General features: G+C 40.8%; 1 protein-coding gene across 12 annotated transcripts in view; it reads right to left on the bottom strand.

The window, feature by feature from the left end:
• Positions 1–4,077: 4,077 nt before the first annotated feature.
• CCNYL1 (cyclin Y like 1) overlaps positions 4,078–23,033 on the bottom strand; it is a 109,162-nt gene continuing 90,206 nt past the window's right edge. For 11 of the 12 annotated variants that reach the window (XM_044241432.1, XM_044241434.1, XM_044241438.1 and 8 more), the window contains 6 exons: positions 20,038–20,073; positions 17,189–17,240; positions 15,401–15,520; positions 11,616–11,782; positions 7,779–7,941; positions 4,078–6,319 (listed from right to left, as the gene is read on the bottom strand). In XM_044241432.1, the coding sequence (XP_044097367.1) occupies positions 6,203–6,319; positions 7,779–7,941; positions 11,616–11,782; positions 15,401–15,520; positions 17,189–17,240; positions 20,038–20,073 (655 nt within the window). In that variant the 3' untranslated portion in view covers positions 4,078–6,202. The remainder of the gene's footprint in view (positions 6,320–7,778; positions 7,942–11,615; positions 11,783–15,400; positions 15,521–17,188; positions 17,241–20,037; positions 20,074–23,033) is intronic. The other variant, XM_044241441.1, reaches the window with a different exon arrangement.

Here is a 23,033-nt window from a genome sequence, read left to right as displayed (position 1 = left end):
AATGTCAGAGTGAGTGCTATGAAGGTTATCAGATTCCCATAGAAGCTGGGGCAGTTGGGAGAAGCAGAACCGAAAATACTCTATGTGAGCTGGATCTTACAGAAGAGCAACAGTACCTTTTGTGTACAGGACTCTGGTTGGCGTTTCTTCCCGGGGCTTTCACATTGCTTATTTTCCCGTGGTGGGAAAGGGGGTCAGGGCAAAGCCATAAGCTGGAGCCAAAAGGACTGTAGAAACTTAGCAGGTTGGAGAAACGGGTGGGTCCAGAGTGTTACTAGAATCATTACCGGAATTACTCTTTTAGTGATCTAGAGGTCTTTAACTGGTCATTAGTGAAAGCAGGATTGAGAGGCAGTAGGAGGGTTATGCCTACAGGCTTGGCAGCTGGATGGCTAGGGATTCAATGTCCAGCTCCACCATCTACAGGCTACGTGATCCTGGACATACTAATCTCTGAGGATTCACTTTTCTCATCTGTGAAGGTGGCATAATAGTACTTACCTTAGGGTTAAGAGGATCTAAAGCATTAGATCAGGGTAAGGTAAGGCAAGGCCGAAGCCACTGTTCAGTCATGGAATGGAAAGGGAATTGATAGAATCTTTTGGGGTTCCTATTTAAAAATGTAGATTCATAGACTTAAGCTCCAAGAATTGAAATTCAGCAGTGCCCAAGAAGCTGCTGACCCCTCCCCATCGTCTTTTTAGTAAACTTTATTTTGGAACTATTTCAGGTTTACAGAAAAGTTACAAAGATAATCCAGTTCTTACATACTCCTTTCCAACTTGGCCCTAATGCTAACGCATCGTCGTAGTACGCTGTCAGAATGAAGAAACCAACGCTGGCACGTTGCTGTTAACTCCAAACTTCATTTGGATCTCACCAGATTTTCCACTAATGCTCTTTGTCTGTTCTAGGATCCGACCCAGGATTCCACACTGCATTTAGAGAAGCTTCATTTTTCATAGGCCCTTTCAGCGGATGAGAGGTAGGTGGTCCGGGGACCGTATCTTGAGAAATAATAGGACAAGTAAAAGCACCGATCAAGGTCAAATTGCCCCATCCTCATGTTGGGAAGATGCAGTTTTGAAGCAGAAGGGGGTACACTGGTAGAGGGGTAGATCTAGAAGGCTGGTATTAAAAAGTTGGAATGGAATCCCCTCCATGAGATGAGGGGGCTACCTTAAGAAGTGAGGCGTCTGTTCCTAATGCTGGATGAAATGAGTCTTGGAGCTGGAAGGTGGGGATGCTACTGAGACAGAGATCCACCTTGGGTTGTGGGCAGATCAGAGGAGTGAACAAGGGCACAGTATGTAGTGAACAGGTGCTTTGTGGAAACCAGCAGCTCTCTCAAGTAGGTGACTAGACTGGATTACAAGGGCCGGGTTAGCCCGGAGCCACATAAAATCCTGTATTTCCTAGAACCCTGTAGAAATGCTTTGGAAGTGGGTCATAGTAGTAACTAACATCAAGCATTGCCACTGCACACTAGCAGAGGGGAGATGATCTTATTGAGGGAGGACCCTAATCAGGGGTGGGAGGGGGACACACTGAAGATCTGCTTTTGAGACTGTTCCAAAGTAAGGAGATAACGGGGCTCCCGTCTGGGCTAGAAGGTTTGTAGAATTGAGAGTGGTAAGATGAAGGAATAGGTGTTTTAAGAAAAAGTCACTGGTGGGCACACCTGGGTGGCTCTGTCAGTTAAACATCCAACTCTTGATTTTGGCTCAGGTCATGATCTCAGGGTGCCAAGATCAAGCCCCGCCTTGGGCTGTGGGCTGGCCGTGGAGCCTGTTTAAGATTCTCTCCCCGCCTCTAAAAAAAAACCACCCAAAAACAAAAAGCTAGCAGAATAATTGGAGGTCTTGAAGTGGATGCCATTGATACCTTCTTGAGGACCTTGGATTCTAAGGCAATCACCAAATTTCTCTAATCCATTCAGATTTAGTTCCTTTCCTAGCAGTTTTAATCATTAAAACCTAATTTATTCCTTCTTGAAAGAATGTTAACCTTTTCTCATTTGTTGTTAGATTCCTCTTCATTTCTATATTATTTCATTCTTAATTCTTTCTGCACCCTAGAGATCCCCAACCACAAACTGGTATTCTTAAAATTTGTATCAAATTAAGTACATGTTCTTAAAAGTAGTGAAAAACTGCCTCTGAAACCAAGCTGCTTGCACGTGTGATCTGCGGGAATTGGCTTTGCTGAAGGGCTCCTAGACGTTTGCTCTCTTGCTGTGTCACTGTAGACTGGACCCTTTACCATGCCAGCTACTAAGGAGAACTGCTGGCATGAGCGGTCAGAGGCGACATAAATGGTTAAGACTTTAGTAGTTGAATCCTTACCGTGATAGATGCTGCATGTCATCTACAGATAAGTGCATTTCCAAGTAGCTCTGTACTCAGGAATGCAGCTTCTGGGTGAGGCAGCAGTTGTAGTCAGTTCACATGTGAGTAGAGCGAAGTCTTGGTGATGACAAGATTTGGCTAAGTTGTACGCTGCAGCTCAGCTTATCCAAAAACATTTTATAATACCGATATAGAATGAGTGGTTCTCCCATAAATACTGGCTTCAGCATTCTTCTTTTAAGGGAATTTTTAAAGGGAATTCAGGGAATAGGGTATTTATACATATAGGGAAAATAAACCAAGCAATGAACACTGAACTCTTATAAAACCAAGATTCAGTGGTGTTGGGTTTCAGTAATACACGGGCATACATGGGGGTACGTTAAGAGTAAATGTCACAAAGGTGGTTGTGATGGAATCTGTTCGAGCACGGAGAAAGTTTCTCTTTAACCAGAAGCATTAGGCCTTATGAATGTCTTCGCAGAGCTATGTGGAAGTGCTTATGAACAGCCATTTTTGACCTACAGAAATGGCAATTTCATTTCGGTCAGACATTTCAAACCTTTGTCTTTTCCTTGTAAATACTTAAAAACTCAGTTCACAATATATCAGTTAAAAGTTTCACCGAAGTTAGTATTCCAATAAGGAAAAAAACTAAAACCATCGAAGATAAACGAGGTATTTTTTTTTATAATCTTATTTGGGGAACAAACTCTTCCTAGGTATAAAGCCCTGAGAAAACTGCCATAGTTACTACCCTCCTTGTGACCAGTTTCCATGCCCATTATTTGTCAGAGAACCTATGAGTTTTCAGGGATGTGTATTACTTTTACCCCAAGTTGACTCAATTTCCCATTTACCAAGATGGCTGTACTGTCTTCTAGAATTCAAGCCAAAAGGGAAAGAACAATTTGTGATTCTGCCGATCCTGGCAACTTGTTCTTGAAGCTCATCCTGTCCAGCCTCCCACCCAAGACCTTTCTGTCGCCTCTGACCGCTCATGCCAGCAGTACTCCGTAGTAGTTGGCATGGTAAAGGGTCCAGTCTACAGTGATTTGTGACAGGTTGCCCTTCTAAGTGAAATCAGATCATTTAACCTCATCAGCAGTTTATCAAGAACAAAGTGATCAGGTGAAGATTGGACCTTAGGCAGTGAATTAAGGTGGACGAAACTACAGCAAGACTGTCAGGGTTTACAGAGCCTCGCTTCCCCGGGTGGCCAGGGTCTTCAGCCTTATCAAGATCGGCCATATTTCTCACTGAAATGAACTCTGAAGAGAGCATTTCAAAGTCCAAATATGTGGGTTGTTTCGCTTTACAACCACCACAAATCTAGTTCTATCTTCTTTCCTATGTTTTAACTGCTTAAAATCCTCATGTAACTCACATTGTTTATGCACTATTCTGTAGCTCCTTCTCTCTGGTGTACTCTATACTCTACCTAATTTAACCTTCCAGTCTTGGCACAACAATGAGCTGCAATGCCTCTGAGTACTGTGGCCAGTGATTTTAAGTGTACTAACTGATCTTCAGGTTGAAAAGAGCAGAAGCCAAAGAAATACATGACAACACTTAACTAGAGGCAAGAGTCGCAAGAGTCAAATCAAATTATGGTCAGTTTGAAATTGCTTTAAGACCCCACTCACCATTAGAGCGGACGGAAAAGCACTGAAGTTAGGCAGAGATGTAATGCTACGTAAACTGAAAGGTTACACACACACTAGCCGTATTTTAATTAAAATAGAGTTTATTAGCTTTTAATATAAACATGAGGAAGAAAAACCACGTAAGTTGTAGCATTCTTTTCAAAATAAAACTGCAATCAATACTTGAATCTCCAAGCTCCAAACTCCATAAACAATGTTTTTTGAGGTGGTAGATTGTAGTATTTTATATACTGTTATTTATCATTTGTGTGTCTGTCCTTTAAAAATGATGGAACCTGCAGCACTCAATATAATAATGAAGACTTGCTATATGGAGAAAGTATTCCTGGCCCAGAAATGCTATGTTTACAGGCAAAATTCCTAGGATTACATTTGAGAAGGTAGGAGAAAGATTTCACATAGTTAAGAACACTTTTTTTTTTTTTTTTTAACATTTCAAGTTTAAGTGACATCATTACCAATCTCCTAAAAGATTGATTACTTAACTCCCTTCCCTTTAAAGCCTGAGGTGAGGGTTCCTCTTAAACAGCAGGACTCGAAATGAGCCCCCCTCCAGCCAGGTTACCGGGCAGGCTAGAGTAGCTGTTCCAGACCCCCTACTTTCAGATGACTACTATTAGAGTCCAGTTCCTTTTGGTTTGTTACATGTGAATTATCACTGCTCTTCATACTCTTTACAAATGTAGGAAAAAGAAATTCTGGTGACCAAAGCAGGTAAGCAGCACAGCCCTGCAAAGAATGATTTTAAAAAGGGGAGGGCGTGTCTATGAAGATACAAGGCATCCTTCCAGTCTTAGTGCAATTTTAAGCTTTGATACCTGTGGAAGGATGAATGCTACACAGTGATAAAACACCATTTGAAAGTTTAATTATTTCTTGGAAACCTACCCAGTTTTGTAAATTTTAAATACTAAGCTTTTCATTTTAGTTTTTTTTGTTTTAGCCAATGTGTGCCATCTTCAAGAGGGGCTGAAACAAAAAAATTAAAATGAAAAGCTTAGTATATGAGACTTTTCATTTTAGTATTTTTGTTTCAGCCAATATGTGCCACCTTCAAGAGGGGCTGAAACAAAAATACTAAAATGAAAAGCCTCATATACTAAGATTTTCATTTTAATTTTTTTGTTTCAGCCAATATGTGCCATCTTCAAGAGGGGCTGAAACAAAAATACTAAAATGAAAAGCTTCATATTTAAAATTTACAAAAGTAGGTATGTTTACAACAAACAACTAAACTTTTAAATGGTGTTTTATCAGTGTGTAGCATTTATCCTTCAGCTGTGCCCCAGAGGGCCCAAGCACACTAGGTTAAAGCTTAAAGCTGCACTAAGGTTTTCAGGACACCTTCTTTTCACTACCTGCTTGTTACCACTGGACCACCATGTTGGTTGGCATTGTAAAAATATCTTTTAAGACAGGTATTTAATAAAGAGGAAAATCATCAGAAAATGAGAAGCACCGTTATTATAGTTCACAAGAAATGCAGCGTGGACCCAATAGAAGTAGATAATCATCAATAACATACTTTCTCTGTTTATGACCCTAAATATACTAATATGGTAATAAGTAGTGCTTGCAAAGAATTTGAGTGACAAGTGTTATCCAGCAGCTTTTTGGTTTAAACTGATTGCCAATAATGACTAGCAGCTTCAGTGATCAAGTAGGAAGAACCCTTCAATACCTAAGACAATGCTACAGTCTGTTCCTAAGTGGCTTTATGAGTTGTTAGAGGAGTCCCATGTTTTCACGGTTGGTAATACTGCATTGATGCTAAAGAAATATGCAGCAATATGGGGGGAAGGGGCAAGAAAAATAGGAAAAACATAAAAGTTATATAGTTAGTGTCTTTAAAGTTTAAAAATTTAAGCTGTTAAAAAAAAAAACCTCACTTAGTTCACAGCTATCAGCCTACATGGTAAGCAGATAACCGTGTGTGGGTTGGAGCTTTTGCTTTGGAGTGGTTTTTGTAACTCTGTTTACATTAAAAAGGACAAAAGAGTGTGTTGCATTAACAAGGTCCCATTCTTTCCTGTGACCATAATCCTTGCGGTCCATGAGTTTCTTGAATTCGAGGTCTTTCTTTTAGATGAAAATACTAACTTTGCTGGTTTTTGAGCAGGAGAGGTGGTATTTCTCCAGTCCCTGTAGATTGAGGGGTTCATGATGTTACAACCCCTCCCTTCTCCCTTAAGAGAGGATGGCATTAGAGCGCTGAATGCCAATGAAGTTATCAGCGCTGAAAGACCTTCTCATAGCGGCTCTACACAAGTCTTTGTATTTGTCTTCACACAATCTGGAAATGGCCTGGGAAAGTCAATCAAAGAGAACACAAGAACAAATTTTTAAAAAGCGTTCCAACCTTGGGCAAAAAAACCCCCCAAAACCAAAAAGCCTCACTGATAAGTCACACAGCCATACTCCTTCACATAGTTCAGTTACTGCTCCTTTGGATTGTGGAGGTCTACATTCCCAGATTCTGGGGATGCTACTTTCTGACAATTCACTACGGTAATATCCCTTAAAAGGCTATAATTAGATCACTGGGCAAGGAAAAATGTGCTTATTTACAAACTGGGTTCCAAAGATGTCAAAGGTATTCTGGATATTGCTAACAGCAATATCCCCTGTTCCCTGTCCACCTGTTCGTCAACACAGTGAACATCAACCTGGGCAAAAACCAGTGTTTCTCAGCCATTCAGCTTCTAGTCTTCATTGGTTATTATGTCCTCTAAGCAGATTCTAACAGGGCAGGCATGTCTGGACCTTATTATTGGAAGGTCACAAGTCTAATGATCGAAGCACCAAAAAGTGCTCTCTCACTTGCACACTAACCGTGGTAGAACTACACCAAGATACTACAAGAGGTGTCCCATTTTAAGTGTCTCGAAATTTCAGTTGTGATTACTTTTGCTGTAAACTCACTGTAAGTCATAAACCATAATTCCTTTGTCTCATATCCTTTACCATTTTCATTAAAAACCCACAGGCTCTCTACAGCAGTAATTGAAATAAAGATACAGTCTAAGTCTCAGGTGAGCCACAGATGCGTTGTCTAATGAACTCATGGGACTGAACTGTGGCACCTGGAAAAAACACTGGCATGAATTTGCAAACTGAGTAAAAGACTGTTAAGGACAGTGAGCAGAGGGGCACCTGGGTGGCTCAGTCAATTAAGCATCTGCCTTTGGGCTCAGGTCATGATCAGGGTCCTGGGATGGAGCCCCCATGTCAGACTTCCTGCTCATTGGGGAGTCTGCTTCTCCCTCCCCTTCTGCCCTCCCCACCATGCTTGCTCTGTGTCTGTCTCTCCCCCAAATAAATAAAGAAAACCTCAAAAAAAGAATGGCGAGTATGTAGATATGATTGGGGATACAATCATAAGAAATTATGTATATTGATACGATTAAGGATACAATTGTAAGAAATTATATAGATATATATATGATTGTATGATTATATGGAAGAATAAAGTTCAAATGGAAAACCATTAACATGTTAAATTTGAAAAAAAAAGGTTAAATTTGACCGAAATATTCAGAATTATGGTCACAGAGGAAATATCTACATACCTTTTAAAAATAATGTAAGATTCTTACATAAATCATAAAAGACACAGGAAATATGCCACCAAAGGGTTAATAAACTCTTCGATGTGTTAATTTCAATCTTTCCATTTTGCTAATCACTGCTTAATGAGCTTTAGCCACAGATGCTGGTTTTAGTGGCCGAAAGAAAACCCCAACCAACGATTTCACAGCCTTACCTCTAGGTTTTGTGCTCTTTCTTTGCTAAGAGGAGCAAATAGAAAATTCAAGTTGTTGTCATCGGCTAAGGAGCGAAGGTCAAAGTAGTATTTGGCATAAACACTGGCGGGAACATTAATATTAAACTGAAGTAGCTCCAAAAAATGCCTTTCCATCTCATTCCTGGGGGAGGAGACAACAAAACCAACACAAGACAATTTTAGTCAACTGGGCTATCTTCAAAAATATCCTCCTGAGCTACGGGGAGGGCTCTCGATTCTGTTTTGGAACAAACAGAGGCTCCCAGTGGATTAGTACACTAGCGTTCAAACAAGGTGCAGCTATTTGTGGTCCTTTCTGCATCCCAGCACTTGGAGCCTGGGACAAGGGGGAAGAGGTTACGGCCCTCTTAGGCACTCCTGCTGCTGACTCAGGGGCTCATTCTTCAGAGTTCCATTAGTGCAGCTGTACGATTCATGCTCCACGCTCGCTCACAAGGCCCCGCTATAGTGATCAGATGAAAGGAATGATGTATGCTGTTTATTAGCTCTGAAGAACTTGCAGACATTTTCACCGGGCCGATAACAGGAAGGGGCTTATTGAAGTAGAGACGCGCCAACAAAAGGAGTGGGCACATCACCACGGCAACAAATGGACCCATCGAGAGTCACTGCTATTATCTCTGGGGGGGAAAAACTCTTGAAGCAACAAGGATTCATCTCAAATAAATAAATAAATAAGCTACACTGCATGGAAAAAGGAATCCCCTCCCCCTGCCCCAGTGCATAGGGCTATGTCAGAGGGCATACATAAATGCACATCTCCGTGCACCTTCATTTTACTACAGCAAGAAATTGTCACTCTGATAGGACAGGATGTACTTTTTTAAACTCTGGAGGGCAGAACGATCAAAGAGCTGTCTCGTCTTGACTAAACTCACTATGATGCGACCTCCGGTCGAACACTGGACTCAAACAGCCTTTCTCAAGATGTGGCGCCACCCTCCCGCCAGAGCAGAAGCAGCACACTCGCAGGGGGCGAGTTCAACACAACAGGAAAGGAAAATGCCGGGAGCAGTCCTTGGCTCCACATGACCATGCGGGCTCACTTGCCCAATATTAAATAAATATCAAATTGACCACTTTCACAGTCATCCTTTAGAGAATTCCATTAAAACGCTAAGTACCGAACAAACATGAGCAGCTTACTTTGTAACGTATTTGGTTTCTCGGTTTTAAAGTTTTAGTATTTTATCTGTTGGATAGGTCAACAAATGATGTTCTCCTGTATGGTAGGGAGAGCATTCAGAATATGAGCAGAGATGAAGTTCTCATTTGTTGAATTTTAAACCCAATTGAACCTACTTCCAAATTTAATTTCCTGTTCATATGGCTGTAAGTCTATAGAAATGTAAATCAGATAATGTTTTGATAATCAGCTAATCAGGACTTAATTTACTACAGGAATAAATGCACTTCACTATCCCTTTTATATTTTCTCCGCTAATACATTTTAATTGTGTGGAAATACAGTACTTCATAGGATTAACATGTCTATTAATAAAGGTTTAATCACTGGAGAGAAGCATTATGCCTATAGAATACGCATCTTCTGGGTTTTTTGTTTTTTAAATAGCCAAATGGCTGAATAGCACACCATTTACAGGCACAGCAGATCTTCTGAATAGCAGCTGCTCAGTTTAACTTATTCTTTTGAAGGGGAATATATTCTAAAGCATAGATGTTGGAAAGTTTGAAGAAAAAGCTGATAGACACCAATTCTTCAATTTAGACTCAAAATGAGACTACTACAAATCGAAGTCAACAGCAGGGGGACAAAACAAATGTGTATTAAACACTTTGTTGTAATGCTTTCCAATTTCCAAAGATCATAAACAAAAGCAGCCTATTATTATCAGCATAGCTCCTAGTGCTGCTCTGTTTACACACAAAAAGTATTGCTTGGAACTGGTCTTCACGTAGCCAGACACTGTCATCCCTGCTCCTGGAAACTCATTCTCATGAGCTCACACACTTCCCAGCATGTTCTGAGGTTTCGCTAGAATCAGAGCCCCAGCCAGCTTCGTTGAAGGTTTGGAGAAAATTTCAGGTGCCACCATGGTAGGGCTAGTGTCTGTGATTACAAATTTTTCTTCCTTCAAGGCACCAGAGTTTGCAGACTGATGACAGTGGTGATCAAAGTCACTTTAGTTTCTGCAACTTCCAAAAGTACTTTATTTATTTCAAATCCATTATTTGCCATTACACCGTTTGCTACCACGGCGGCAAGCAACATCTTCACGCCCACTCAGTTTCCACTATTATCAAAAGCCATTCGGACAACCACCAACAATCACTGGGCTCTTCTAGTCACAAGTGTCCTCATTTCAGTTGTAAATATGCACTTCGGTAATTCTGAATGACAATCTTACCTAGAGTAACGGGCAAAGGTAACAAAAACAAACTTGCCACTGCCTGCCATGATCTTAATCTTCCTACGCGGTTCTGTATAATCAAGACGTGTTCTTCCACATTTTCCCAAATGCCACCCACAAAGACATTTTCACTTCTCAGATGGGCACTCTGAGAATCTACTGGAAATACCTCGCTGGCTCATCCTGCCTACCACCCTCAGGCCCTTCCCGGAAGCCAGGGTGGCCAGATCAAAAGCCCTGGTTAAGTCTGGTGTTTCACGCCACCAGCAAGGAGCCCCCTCATGGCGGACGGAAGGCCCCACAAAGCGCTGCTGTGGTTGCCGAGTGCCTCGGGAGACTCTCGAATACGACCGGCACTGGTGATGTCCCAGTGCTGCTTTTCAGGACTGCCTGAGAAACAGGAGCTTCCTAACGCCTCAGACCTACTTTTAAACAAGTGCAATACTCCTAGTATGGGAGGAAGCAGGAACACTGGGATCTGAAACCTTCATATGTGTGGCCACTTTCTACCACGGCTTCTGTAACAACAGAACTTCAGATAAGGAGAGAAGGACTGACAAAAGCTGACTCAGACTGAAGAACCTCTCAATGGTCTAGAGGACCTAAGACCTTAACAGTGGCCAAAACATTTTATTTTATTTTATTTATTTATTTTTTTTAAGATTATTTATTTATTTATTTGAGAGAGAGAGACAGTGAGAGAGAGCATGAGCGAGGAGAAGGTCAGAGAGCGAAGCAGACTCCCCATGGAGCTGGGAGCCTGATGTGGGACTCGATCCCGGGACTCCAGGATCACGCCCTGAGCCGAAGGCAGTCGTCCAACCAACTGAGCCACCCAGGCGTCCCTGGCCAAAACATTTTAAAGGTCGGCCATAGGCTTCTTTAAAATCAACTCGAACTGTAGACAGCTTTAAGAAAGCCATGAAGATATTCATAATACTGTGTTGAGCGTAAGCCGGTAAAATGTATGCCAAAACCCAGCAGAAATTCAGGGCCACCCGGGTGGCTCAGTGGGTTAAGCCTCTGCCTTTGGCTTGGGTCGTGATCTCAGGGTCCTGGGATCGAGCCCCGCATCGGGCTCTCTGCTCAGCAGGAAGCCTACTTCCCCCTCTCTTTCTGCCTGCCTCTCTGCCTGCTTGTGATCTCTCTCTGTCAAATAAATAAAATATTTAACAACAACAAAAAAGGAATATATACACATCAATTTACCAAGCAGATTATTAAAACATCCAAGACCTACTAATCAATGATGGGAAATATGAATTGTTATACTGTAGCTAAATAGGAAGTCTGTAATTTGATGCCTACTTCAGGTCTTTGCACAGTGTAACCTTTAAAAATACTTCTTAAAATGTACACTTTACCAGAGCAATGGAGGTACTGGAAAATGGTTAGAAAGTTCACCAAAACCTTATAAACTCACATGTCCTCAACTGTAATGTCCTTGAGGATCTGGCAGTAGTCCACATTCCATACAGCCTGATCGTCCCAAACCTTGGAGGCAAGAAGAATGGCTCCCAAAACAATTCTTTTCCAGTTAGTGGGACAAATGTCGATCTCAGCATAAGTTAAAAGCCTTTCTAAGTAAACCTGCAAAAGTAGAGCACTGGTCTTTGATTTTAGTTCAGTTTAAAGTGCTGTGATAAGAACTGTTAGGAATCACAGATTTCATCGGTTTTTGACATGCCTTGTATTCCCACAAAGGTCTACAAAGACTTGGCCCCGCCGGCCAAAGCCAGAGGCCGGGTCACAGTTGTAGGTCAGATACTTCTGTTGCCTGCTCTGCCCATGTGAATTTCCAGCCTTTGTCGCAGGAATGAATGGACATCTCAGCAAAGGGCATCTTGAAGGCAGGCATTGGGTTATTAACCTTCCCATTCATAAAGGGAACTGACTCAATACAACTGATTGCAGATTCAAGTTGTTCAATAAGCCCTTGAGTGCCTACCCTGTGCAAGGTACCACAGCTGGCTGGTCATTACATGGCCATTTTACATAATACTTGAATATGTAAAACCCTGGATAATACAAAGCACATTTTTGCCTTCCCCTTTTCAAAGTAGTCCTTTTGTGGCGCAAACCTGAGGACAGAAACTGGTGGGCAAGAGAGCCCCCCAGTGGCTGCTGTGCGCTGCAGCAGGACGGCAAGCACAAACAGGTGTGCTGTCAAGTAGTCCCCCTCATAGTTAAGTGTGTTTTAAAGGAACATACACTCATACGAAGGATAGTCCTTCTCCTCTCCCCTCATTTTCACATCACCATTATCATCATTTCACGATAATTCGTTGGTTACCTGCAGCTTAGTCAATTCTGTTGGTTTTAAAGTGCTAACAGAGCCCCAGTTTCTGTACCCTGGGGCTCCTCTAAACCCGCTGTGCTCTCTTACAGTAGCAAATGTCTGCTCCAGCAGCCCCGGCCAGAGTTAACAGCTGAGTCAAGACTACAGAGGTGAGCGATAATTTGTTGTTACTTCAAAGAATTCTCTGCAGAAGAGTATATATGCCATTTGACAAGAAAAATCCAATTTTAGAGTGTGTTTGTTGTCTGAAGGCTGTCCGATCGCCAGCTCAGATTTGCCAATATTTTCCAAACTCAACTGTTTTTAAAAACAAATGGTTCTTGAACATTTTATGTCCTCAGTGAAATTCTGCTCCCATTCCCCCAAATGCAGCTCTCTCAGGTGTCCTAAGAATGAACAAGTTGAACCTATAAGGTTCAACTCTACTTTACGGGAATAATTAGAGGCACTTCTACAACACCGGCAATCTCTCAACTTCCCATCTACCCTCTTTACTGCGAAACTTGGAATTCGCCCTGCCTCACTGATAGCAGTAGCTCTCCTGTGTCTGTGGACATGAGATTTTCTTTTTCTCACTTAAGTAACTCTTGGATGATCCCATCCCACTTGTGCAAAACTGTTTACACAATTTCTTTTTGAAGACTTTTCTTCCCCCTCTGCCAAGAGATTCCCCAGATTTACAGTGCCCACTGCCCCTCCTCCCACCCCACGTCCTCTCACTCTGCTCACACAAAAGCCCTCATGCTGGCTTCCCACCTCCCATCAGCTTCCTCACCTGTGAGAGTGCCCTCTGCAGCGGTCACTCGTGAGGTCCTGTGCCTTCAGCCCAAATTTGCACTCCCCAAGCCTTTCCTAGGAACCTAAAGGGCAATCTACTGGCCTTGCTGCTGGGGCCTCCATTGGACTTAACCCTGTTCCGATCCGCCAGCAGTTTTTGTTATTTCTATCTGCACTGGTGATCTGACCGATTTCTATTTGTCACTTCTCGGCTATATCGCCGTCACTGCCTCCTTAACTCTCCGCCTCCAGGCTGACTCCCGCTGAAGTCCACTGTCCCCAAAAGAGCAAGGACAGCCTCTTCAATGAAGAGCACTTCATACTCCTGCTCAAGACCTACCAGAGCTTTCCATTAAACCACGATAGTTTCCCTTCTTCCCGGTCTGCTAGCTACAAGGCCCCAGAAGATACAGCATTGCCTTGCTGTGACCTCATCTCGCATGTTCCCCTCATTCTTCCTCTGACACTGGCCACCTCACTGTTCCTTAAATACACAAAACGTGCTCCCGTCTCAACAGTCTCGCATTTGGCCCCTCTGCCTGTAATGCCGGAGGCCCATCATCTTCCTCAGGCAGGTCATGGCTCAGGTGCTACCTCTTTCAAGAGGCTCGTCCTGATCATGCTATCTACAATGGCGAGCCCCTCCGATCACTTATCCCTTCACGCTGCTTTCTCTTCCTGGTATTTACCACGACCTGAAATAGTTCGGTAACACTCTTTTGAAAAAGCAAATGAAAAAAAAAAAAAAAAACCAACTTATTTCTTCCTTGCTAGAATATAAGCTAGACAAAGGCAAGAACTGTATTCCATCTGTTTTCTCCTCTGTCCCCAACACTAAGTGATTCAGTGGGTATTCCGTGGGTATGTAATGGGCAATGGTTGGCAGCATTTGGCCTTCTGACCTCACTCTCCTTGAACCTCTCATATCTTGGCATTTCTTATTATTCCCTCCTGGGTCCTACCACTCTCTAGCCACTCTTCTGAGGATGTGTCCCTTAAATGCTAATAGTCCTTACAGATCTAGCTTCTATCTACTTTTTATTCTCTACTTTTCTCTGCATTTGAACAGCTACTACTCTTAATTCCCTACGCCTAGCTCGGATTCATGCTCTGTTTCATATATTCAACTGATGACTAAACAGTGTCACTGTGCTGTCTCACGGGCATGTCACGTTTAACCTGTCTACACAGAACTCCCCAACTCCAATCCAGATGCTCTCCTCCCGGCATCGTCTTGCTCTCCATGTGGGAGAGCAAGAAAAAACTCTGCCTCTCTCCAGCATGGATTAACCACTCTGAAAGGTCAAAGAAATGGCCCGAGTGCCCACTGAGGGGTCTCTACTCAAAAACAGAAACCTCCTCTCCTAAATTCTAACTGGATACTAAAGGAATACAGGCACTGACCTAAGTATTCTTTCCCTCCAGACATTTAACTTTCCCTCCAGATAGTTAACTTTCCCCTATAGGTCTGCTGTACAGAGGAGTGAAAATAACTCCAGCTGTCTCTCACTTAAATAGAATTTATTTTTCAAACGATAAAATCTTACCGCAGGAATACAGAAGTATGGATAACACAAAGGTCCTTAGAAGTACTTCCGGTGCTATAAGCCTGGGCAACTTCACAGGCAGGCTCAAAAGGACACCAGGGATGGATGAACACCCATCACCCAAGGAACAGAGAATTTAGGGCAACAGTTCTCAATCAAGACACACATGAGAACTGTGTGGGGAATACCGAAATAATCTGGGACTCAGCTTAGATCTACACCAAATGAGTCTCTGCCTGTGGACCAGACGGTTCTGTTACTGCCCTGTGGTCCCCCAGCACACCACTTGAGTGTGCACATGTGTGCACTGAGTGTACATCTGTGTACTGAGAGGTATGGAAGGAGAAACCAGAAATCTCTCCTGCTGCCTTTAACAGCCATTCTTTTGTGATGAGAAAAGCAACAGCAATGTTTTGAAAAATAATGATATTAAGTTTGAATGTGTGTATTTTACTTTCAATAAGTTTCTTTTAATAAACTTCTGATGATCATTTCGGGAACCTATTTTTCTGTGAAAAGCAGGACCATACCCTGTGCCGTAATACTGACATTGAAGAAAGAGGCTGTAAGAAAGAACTATCTTACCAAAGTTACTATTGCACACTCGGCTGTTAGCTGTGCAGCACTGAAAAGAGTACGAACAAATCTGTAAATAAATTTGTGTTCAGGATCATGCTTAAAGTATTCCTCTGGAACCTGTTCTCTCTGAAAGAAGGAAAAAAAATGCAGTTTAAGTATCCACAGAGGAAAAGTACTTAAATGCCCATAATACTGCAGTCTTTACATTTGGGTCCACATTCCCAAAATGATTTTGACTGGGTGACATGTCTTTTAGTGGTTTAGATATAAACAGCGGGATCTTAAAATACTATAGTGATTCAATACGTACCACCACATTTGTTAAAGAAAAATATAGGCATGACCTCAGAAAACTTATATATATATTCCTTTCTATCTATATGTAGAACTATTTTTAGGCTCAAGAGTCTGGTTGATCACACGTTATAATTCTCTGCAATCAAGTTTAAAAAAACAATTTTGGGCTGCCTGATTGGCTCAGTCCGTCAAACATCCAATTCTGGGTTTCAGTCAGGTCATGATCTCAGGGTGGGGAGACTGAGCCCTTCATGGGGTCCTACACTCAGCAGGGGCTCTGCTGGAGACTCTCTCTCTCTCCTTCCCCCTGCTTGCCTATCTGCACGGGTATGCATGTGCACTCTCTCTCTCTCTGAAAAAATCATCTTTAAAAAAAAAAAAGAAAGAAAAGCAGTTTGTTCCCTGTAACCGTAAGACTCTTAAGTGTGACCTATGTAATAGTCACCAGCCACACGTGGTGAGAGCACCTGAGGGAGTAAACTGTCATTAACTAAGAAAGTTAAAATTGTTATTTTGGGGATGCGAGAGTAGCTCAGTTGGTTGGGCGTCTCCCTTTGACTCAGGTCATGATCCCAAGGTCCTGGGATTGAGTCCCACGTCGAGCTCCCCACTCAGCTGGAAGCCTGCTTCTCCCTCTCCCACTCCACCTGCTTGTGTTCCTTCTCTTGCTGTGTCTCTCTCAGTCAAATAAATAAAATCTTAAAAAATTTTAAAAAGTTTTCTTTTTTTTTTTTTTTAAGATTTTATTTATTTGACAGGGATCACAAGTAGGTAGAGAGGCAGGCGGGGGGGTGGGGGGGAAGCAGGCTCTCCACTAAGCAGAGGGCCCAGTGCAGGGCTTGATCCCAGAACCCTGAGACCATGACCTGAACTGAAGGCAGAGGCTTAACCCACTGAGCCACGCAGGCTCCCTGTTATTTTAAAGGATTTAACATTTAAATCATTTTCGAATTTTCTTCAGAGAGATCACAACATATTTGTTAGGCTTATTTGCAAATACTTATACTGTTTGCAGTTACTGAAAATTATCTTTTAAAAAGACACATTTTCTGTTGTCTGGGTACATCTACTCACTTTTGCTAATTCTACAAAGCTGCAGCTCAGTTCTTGCTCTCGTATATCCCCAATACATCATTCCTTTGGTAAAATGATTAGACACAACATGGGGTAGGGAAGAAGACTTAAGATGATTTTGACTTCAAGGATGCCTGGGTGGCTCAGTGGGTTAAGCCTCTGCCTTCAGCTCATATCATGATCTCAGGGTCCTGGGATCGAGGTTCTCTGCTCAGCAGGAAGCCTGCTTCCCACCCCCTACCCCCGCCTGCCTCTCTGCCTACTTGTGATCTCGATCTGTCAAATAAATAAATAAAACCTTAAAAAAAAAAAGATGATTTTGACTTTAAGCTGGAGGGAGGAATTTTCTCCTGGTAATTAATTTCAAATCAAATCAGTATGAAATAAATGCAACTGCGTGAGAGAAATAAAACTGACACTTACTGTGAGTGGATGTGATCGCTCATCAAAAATATCCAAGGATCTATTTGCATCTCTATAAAATAAGAACATGCATTTAAAAAATTAATATAGGAATTAATATCTTTGTAAAGTACCTGCTGGAATTAGAGAGGGGAGTGGAAGAAGCTTAACCTTCAACAAAAGCAAACAGTTTTACAAATTCTTTTGCATTCTGGCCTTCAGAGGGTTTCCTGACCTCTGCGAAATCTCTTCTACCACCACCAGCCAAGCCAGAGGTGCCTTTCAGAACACTGACCTGCCCTCACAGGCAATGTTAGTAAACCAAATATATTTTCACTCCTCTAACCGCACACTGGAATACATAAGAACATTTTATAAACCAGTAGTGGTGGGCAAAAAATCTTTAGAATTTAATAACTGTGAATATTAAATCCATGTTTTATCCCTGTTTATTTATTTTTTTTCTCTCTGTAGCTCTCTGTATTATATATTACCATGTATTTCTTCTAGACGCTCTTAAATAGTTTGGTGGAGTTAAAAACGTAATTTTCTTAAATTTTAAGAGAGACCTGTCTTTTCATATAAAAGGTCAGCCCAGTAATACACTTTGCCCATTTAGACAGTGGTTCTCCAGGTGTGCGGCTTCCCTTTTCGGAGGCTCATAAAGTCAAAACTGTTTTTATAGGAATACTAAAGACCTTACTTGCTCATACAGCTTTGACATTTGCAATAAAAGGGAATAAAACTGCTTGTTTTTGCACAGAAACCAAGGTAGTGGTACCCAGCCGTACCAGTCCTCCCTGCCGCTTGCAGATGAAAAAAATTCTGTTCTACTTAAGAACATCCTTGATAAAGCAGTAAGATTTAACAGTGTTATTAAAAAACCTTGATCCTTCTAATATTCTGAAAAATTAGAAAATATTTATAAAACACTTCTGCATGTTGCAAGACAGTTAAGGAAAGAAAAGAACCTGTGACTTCGTTGTTAAATGAACAGACCACTTTTTCACAGAGCACTTTTTAAAGATTTTATTTATTTATTTGACACGGCAAGAGAGAGAACTTAAGCAGGAGGAGTGGAGGAGGAAGGAGCAGGCTTCTCACAGAGCAGGGAGCCCGATGAGGGACTCGATCCCAGGACCCTGAGATCATGACCTGAGCTGAAGGCAGATGCTTAATGACCGAGTCACCCAGGTGCCCCATTTTAAGGTACAACTTAAAAATGAACAAAGTGAGAGGCGCCTGGCTGACTATATCAGTAGAGCATGGAACTCTTGATCTCAGGGCTTTGAATATTCAAGCCCCATGTTGGGTATAAAGTTTACTTAAAATTAAATCTAAAAATTAAAAAAAAAAAAAAAGAAAAAGAAAAGAAAAGAACAAAGTGGGGCAACTGAGTGGCTCAATCAGTTAAGACAAGTCATGATTAGGGTCCTGGGCTTGAACCCTGCATTGGGCTCCCTGCTCGGCAGGAGCTCCGTCTCCCCCTCCTTTTGCCCCTTGCTCCTGTGCTCCTGCTCTCTCTCTCTCTCTCAAATAAATAAATAAAATCTTTAAAAAAAGGAAATGAACAAAGTGAGCCTGAAACATCAAGAAAAATAAAGTATTTGTTGCCAATGATAAAATTCAGGCTATCAAGCTAAAAAAAAAATCAGGATTTTGGGAAAACTTGTACTTTTTACTATGAGCTTCATCTACTGTAAGCGTGATAGCTTCTCAGTACTTATAGGCTTTTCTGATAAGACAGGTGGTGATGCTAACAGAAGTGAGTTTTTGACACTGTGTGAAGACATGTGTACTAGTACTTTCCAGCTGACCAGTGCATAATATTCTAAAACTACATACAGGTAAAAGATCCATTCAGTGTGCAAGATATTAACAGAGTATAAGTTCACTGATACGATTTAAAATTCCATTATATATATATTTCCACTATAACCTAAGAAACTGGCACTTGTGGACTTTTAGTAAAGTATCATAGCATATCCACAATATCTGAAGGTCCCAACTCTGTATCTAAACAAGGCTGGGTCTTCATATTGTTTCTTCAAAACAAACCACAGAAGACAGGATATGAGAATGAACTGTCTTCTATTAAGCCAGAGAGTAAAGAGATTTGTAAAACTGTAAATTGATGGCATACTTTTCACTCAACTTTTTTGTTGTGGAAAAGTTACTTTTTAATAAAAAAAAAAAAAAAAAAAAAAAAAAAAAAGATTTATGTTAACACTGGGGTTCCCAATCTGGGGTGACTTTGTTCCCCAGGGGACATCTGGCCATGTCTGGGGACACAATATGGAGGGAGAGAGACGTGCTACTGGCATCTGGGGAGTAGAAGCCAGGCGGACTGCGAAACATCCTATTATGCACAGGACAACCCTCCACAGCAAAGAATTATCTCGCTCAAAACTTCAACAGTGCCATAAAAACCCTGTTTTGATACACAGTGTATTTAATTTTTAAATTCTCAAATTTTATTTCTAGGGGGCGCCTGGGTGGCTCAGTGGGTTAAGCCGCTGCTTTCGGCTCAGGTCATGATCTCGGGGTCCTGGGATCGAGTCCCGCATCGGGCTCTCTGCTCGGCGGGGAGCCTGCTTCCTCCTCTCTCTCTCTCTGCCTGCCTCTCTGCCTACTTGTAATCTCTCTCTGTCAAGTGAATAAATAAAATCTTTAAAAAAAAAATTTTTATTTCTAATACAGTAAATATTAATATAACCCACAGGAACAAATACTCCTTGGGTCTTCAATAGTGTAATAAAACCACTCTACAAGTTTATTCTAATAATATTTATACTCGTTACCTAACACTAAACTTGATATCTTGCAAATTAAGGAGCTGGAATAATAAGACAGGTTTTAAAAGAGCTCACCTGTTCTTTATGTGGTAATATATTGCTAAGGTCACACTGTGGAAGGAAAAAGAAAATTGTAACAATTTTATCACGTTAGGCACGAAGTCATTTTTTTAAAAGGGGTTGGGAGGGAGACAGGATGCTTCCAGGGGCCCAGGGGCCCTGAAATCCTCTAATTCAGAACAGTTCATATGGGCACTTTCCCCCTTGTTTTAGTCCTTTGGCTTTTGGCAAAGAGGAGGACCAACTGTTAGAAAACCTGTTTTGGTCCGTAATTATAATATATAAATTATTATACATTTTCCCTGTCATTTGACCCTCTACCCACAGAATATTTCATCCTCCTATACAAGTTCTATCTGTTTGTACACATGCTTAAATTTAAGCCAGATAATTTTTGTATTAAAAAAAAAGTTAGGCCCTACATTTTGATTGATTTAGTTTTCTATTCACCAAACCCACCCACTTTTTATTGTTTCCCTAAAAGTTGATAAAGTGTTCCATACCAAATAAAATAATTTAAAATCATAATTAGAAAATTTAATAGCAAATGTAAGTACTGACAAAATCAACAATAGGTCTAGTTACCCCGAAATAAGCAGTGCTAACAATGCAGCATAATACTACACAATAAAATACTTAATGACAGGTATTTCCAAATTAAATATTAATGAACAGATAGATATAAGTCCTGAGACACTCTTTAAGTTACTATATTCCTAAGTTATTCACAGATGTTTTGGACAGGCAACAAAGGGGTTCTCTTAGTTAAGTTTTATGCTTTCCTTTGCCCTCAAAACGTCTAAAATGAAGCTCAAAACAACTGAGGGAAGGCAAATCTGAATTTTAGAATTAGGTCTATAGAATATGAGCACTTGTAAAAAGGCCTAACATGCTATTAGGATCAAGAATGGATACTTCTATAGTGCTTCAAACAGTTTCATCTTCAATTTGATTTTAAAATCACAGAATTCAAAGTTCTATGCTGAAAAGGACCATGAAGCCTTAGCATTTAATTAAACCACCCATCTTACACACAAGGAACCAAGGCTTAAAACTGACTTGCCCAAGGTCCCACAGATGGTCAGCCCCGGTTCTCATTCTCCCACTCTAACCAGGCAGCGGTTCTCTCCAAGCTTGCCTGCACACTGGATTGCCTGAGGAGCTTTTAAAAACTGCTTGGCTTCCACCTCCAGATGGTCTAATTTCACTGACACTGGGTATGACTTGGGCATCAGATTGGCTTTTAAAGTTCCCCAGGTGACTGCAATGTGCAACAAAATCTGGGAATGAATGAATCCTTCTGGGATGCTTTCATTCATACAATTATGCCTTGTATCCTTCCTCAGCCTATCAAAAGGCTTGTGAGAGTGTGGTAGGGGAGAGGGTAATGCATGTATTTTGAAACAGATTTTTGAAAAAAAGTTGCACAAGTGATTCTAATATGGCTCCCCCCACCACTGAGAAAATGCACTACCCCAATGTAAACATTTTTCAAAATCATTCCTAAAAACCAATTTGTCCTATTAGTTTTCTCAGTAAACATTTATTTCATCAATAAATGTACTGAATTATTTTTAAAATTTAATGAAAGCAAATTAAATTTACTGTACGTCTACAAATTAGGCCAAGTTGGGAAAAACAAGCATGAAAACTACTTGTCTGAGCAAGGTTAATCTTTAAAACCACTTTTGAATTATGTACTAAAATATTAGAATCTTCTGTATTCAAAAGCTGGGGACTCTAGCCAAAGTAGAGTTTTGTTTTGTTTTTTACAAATGGATTTAGTGTCTTGGCTGAATAAAAACACTTAGTGATTACTTGTTAGGTGCCAAAGCTCAGGACTTTAGACTTTCGATGCTCAGATTTTGCTGAAATACAGATTTGATCTCTGCTGTTATAAGAGTGAGAGAAAAGTTACATTATAATGACTGTAAACTTGCTGTTTTTAATTAAAGTAGAAGTTACTGATAGTTTAATTTGCTGACAAAGCTGGTATATAAGAAACAAAATTAAGTTTACAAGCCAGTTGTTTCTAAGACTGAAAAATAAAATTCAAGAGGAGAATATTAATATTTTGAAGTACTGTTCTAATCTGTGTTCTGGAAAATCAACACTCATGTTCCAAAGAGATGTTAATAATGTTCTTTGGCCAATTTTGATGAAGTCAGGAAGCTCTGCATATCCAGTTTTGGGCTTATCCTCTCCCTTAAATAAGCTTGAAAGGTTCATCTTGGGGTATTCTAAAAGTGCAACCCTAATTGTGGGTTATAAGGTGCTCCTGGAAATTAAGGATAGTTTCCATCATCGTAACACTGTTCATGTTTGTTGAAGTATAAACCTGATACAGCTATGTTTCCAAAACCATACCATCTCTTTCATTGTTCTCTGCTGTGGTTTTTCTTATACATGGACTGATATATGTCCTAGAGATATATTTCTATATTGATACACATATATAAAGTTAAAATTAAGTATATTTATTAAATTATAATTTTCAGTTGAGTAAAATTTCATCCATAAAGAAATTAAGCTTGAGAATTTGCTCAAGATTGACTTGGTATATTTTCCCCCTCTTTGGGAGATAGGAAGGAGAAGTTAATTAATTTTCTTACAGCAATAGTGCAGAGGGAGAAAAAAAATGAATCCTGGGGAAAATCTTGACAAAAATTCGATTAAATTTAAATGCAGATACACTCTGGTGCCAGTAGGGGACAAACTGTTCCTTCTTTCAAGAGTAGCTTCCAAAGTAGTATACATTGTTTAAGGCCTGTAACTCATAAAGAAATACTTCTTTCTAGAAACATCCAATAAAAAGCGCCTCTCCATCTCCTCATTATGTTTAACAATGTCTTAACAATGGAAATGTATTAAGTAAGAGGTATACTTTTCCTGGGATTTTTTTATTTGCTAACTGGCTTTCCCTTTACCATGCACTCTAAGATTAAAATGGAAACTGATATTCAGACTGAGGTCTTGGAAAGCAATATAAAATAGACACCAGTTTCTTAACC

Source organism: Neovison vison, chromosome 3, assembly GCF_020171115.1.
Source record: "Neovison vison isolate M4711 chromosome 3, ASM_NN_V1, whole genome shotgun sequence".
Taxonomy (NCBI): Eukaryota; Metazoa; Chordata; class Mammalia; order Carnivora; family Mustelidae; genus Neogale; species Neogale vison.
This window is presented reverse-complemented; position numbering and strand designations above follow the sequence as displayed.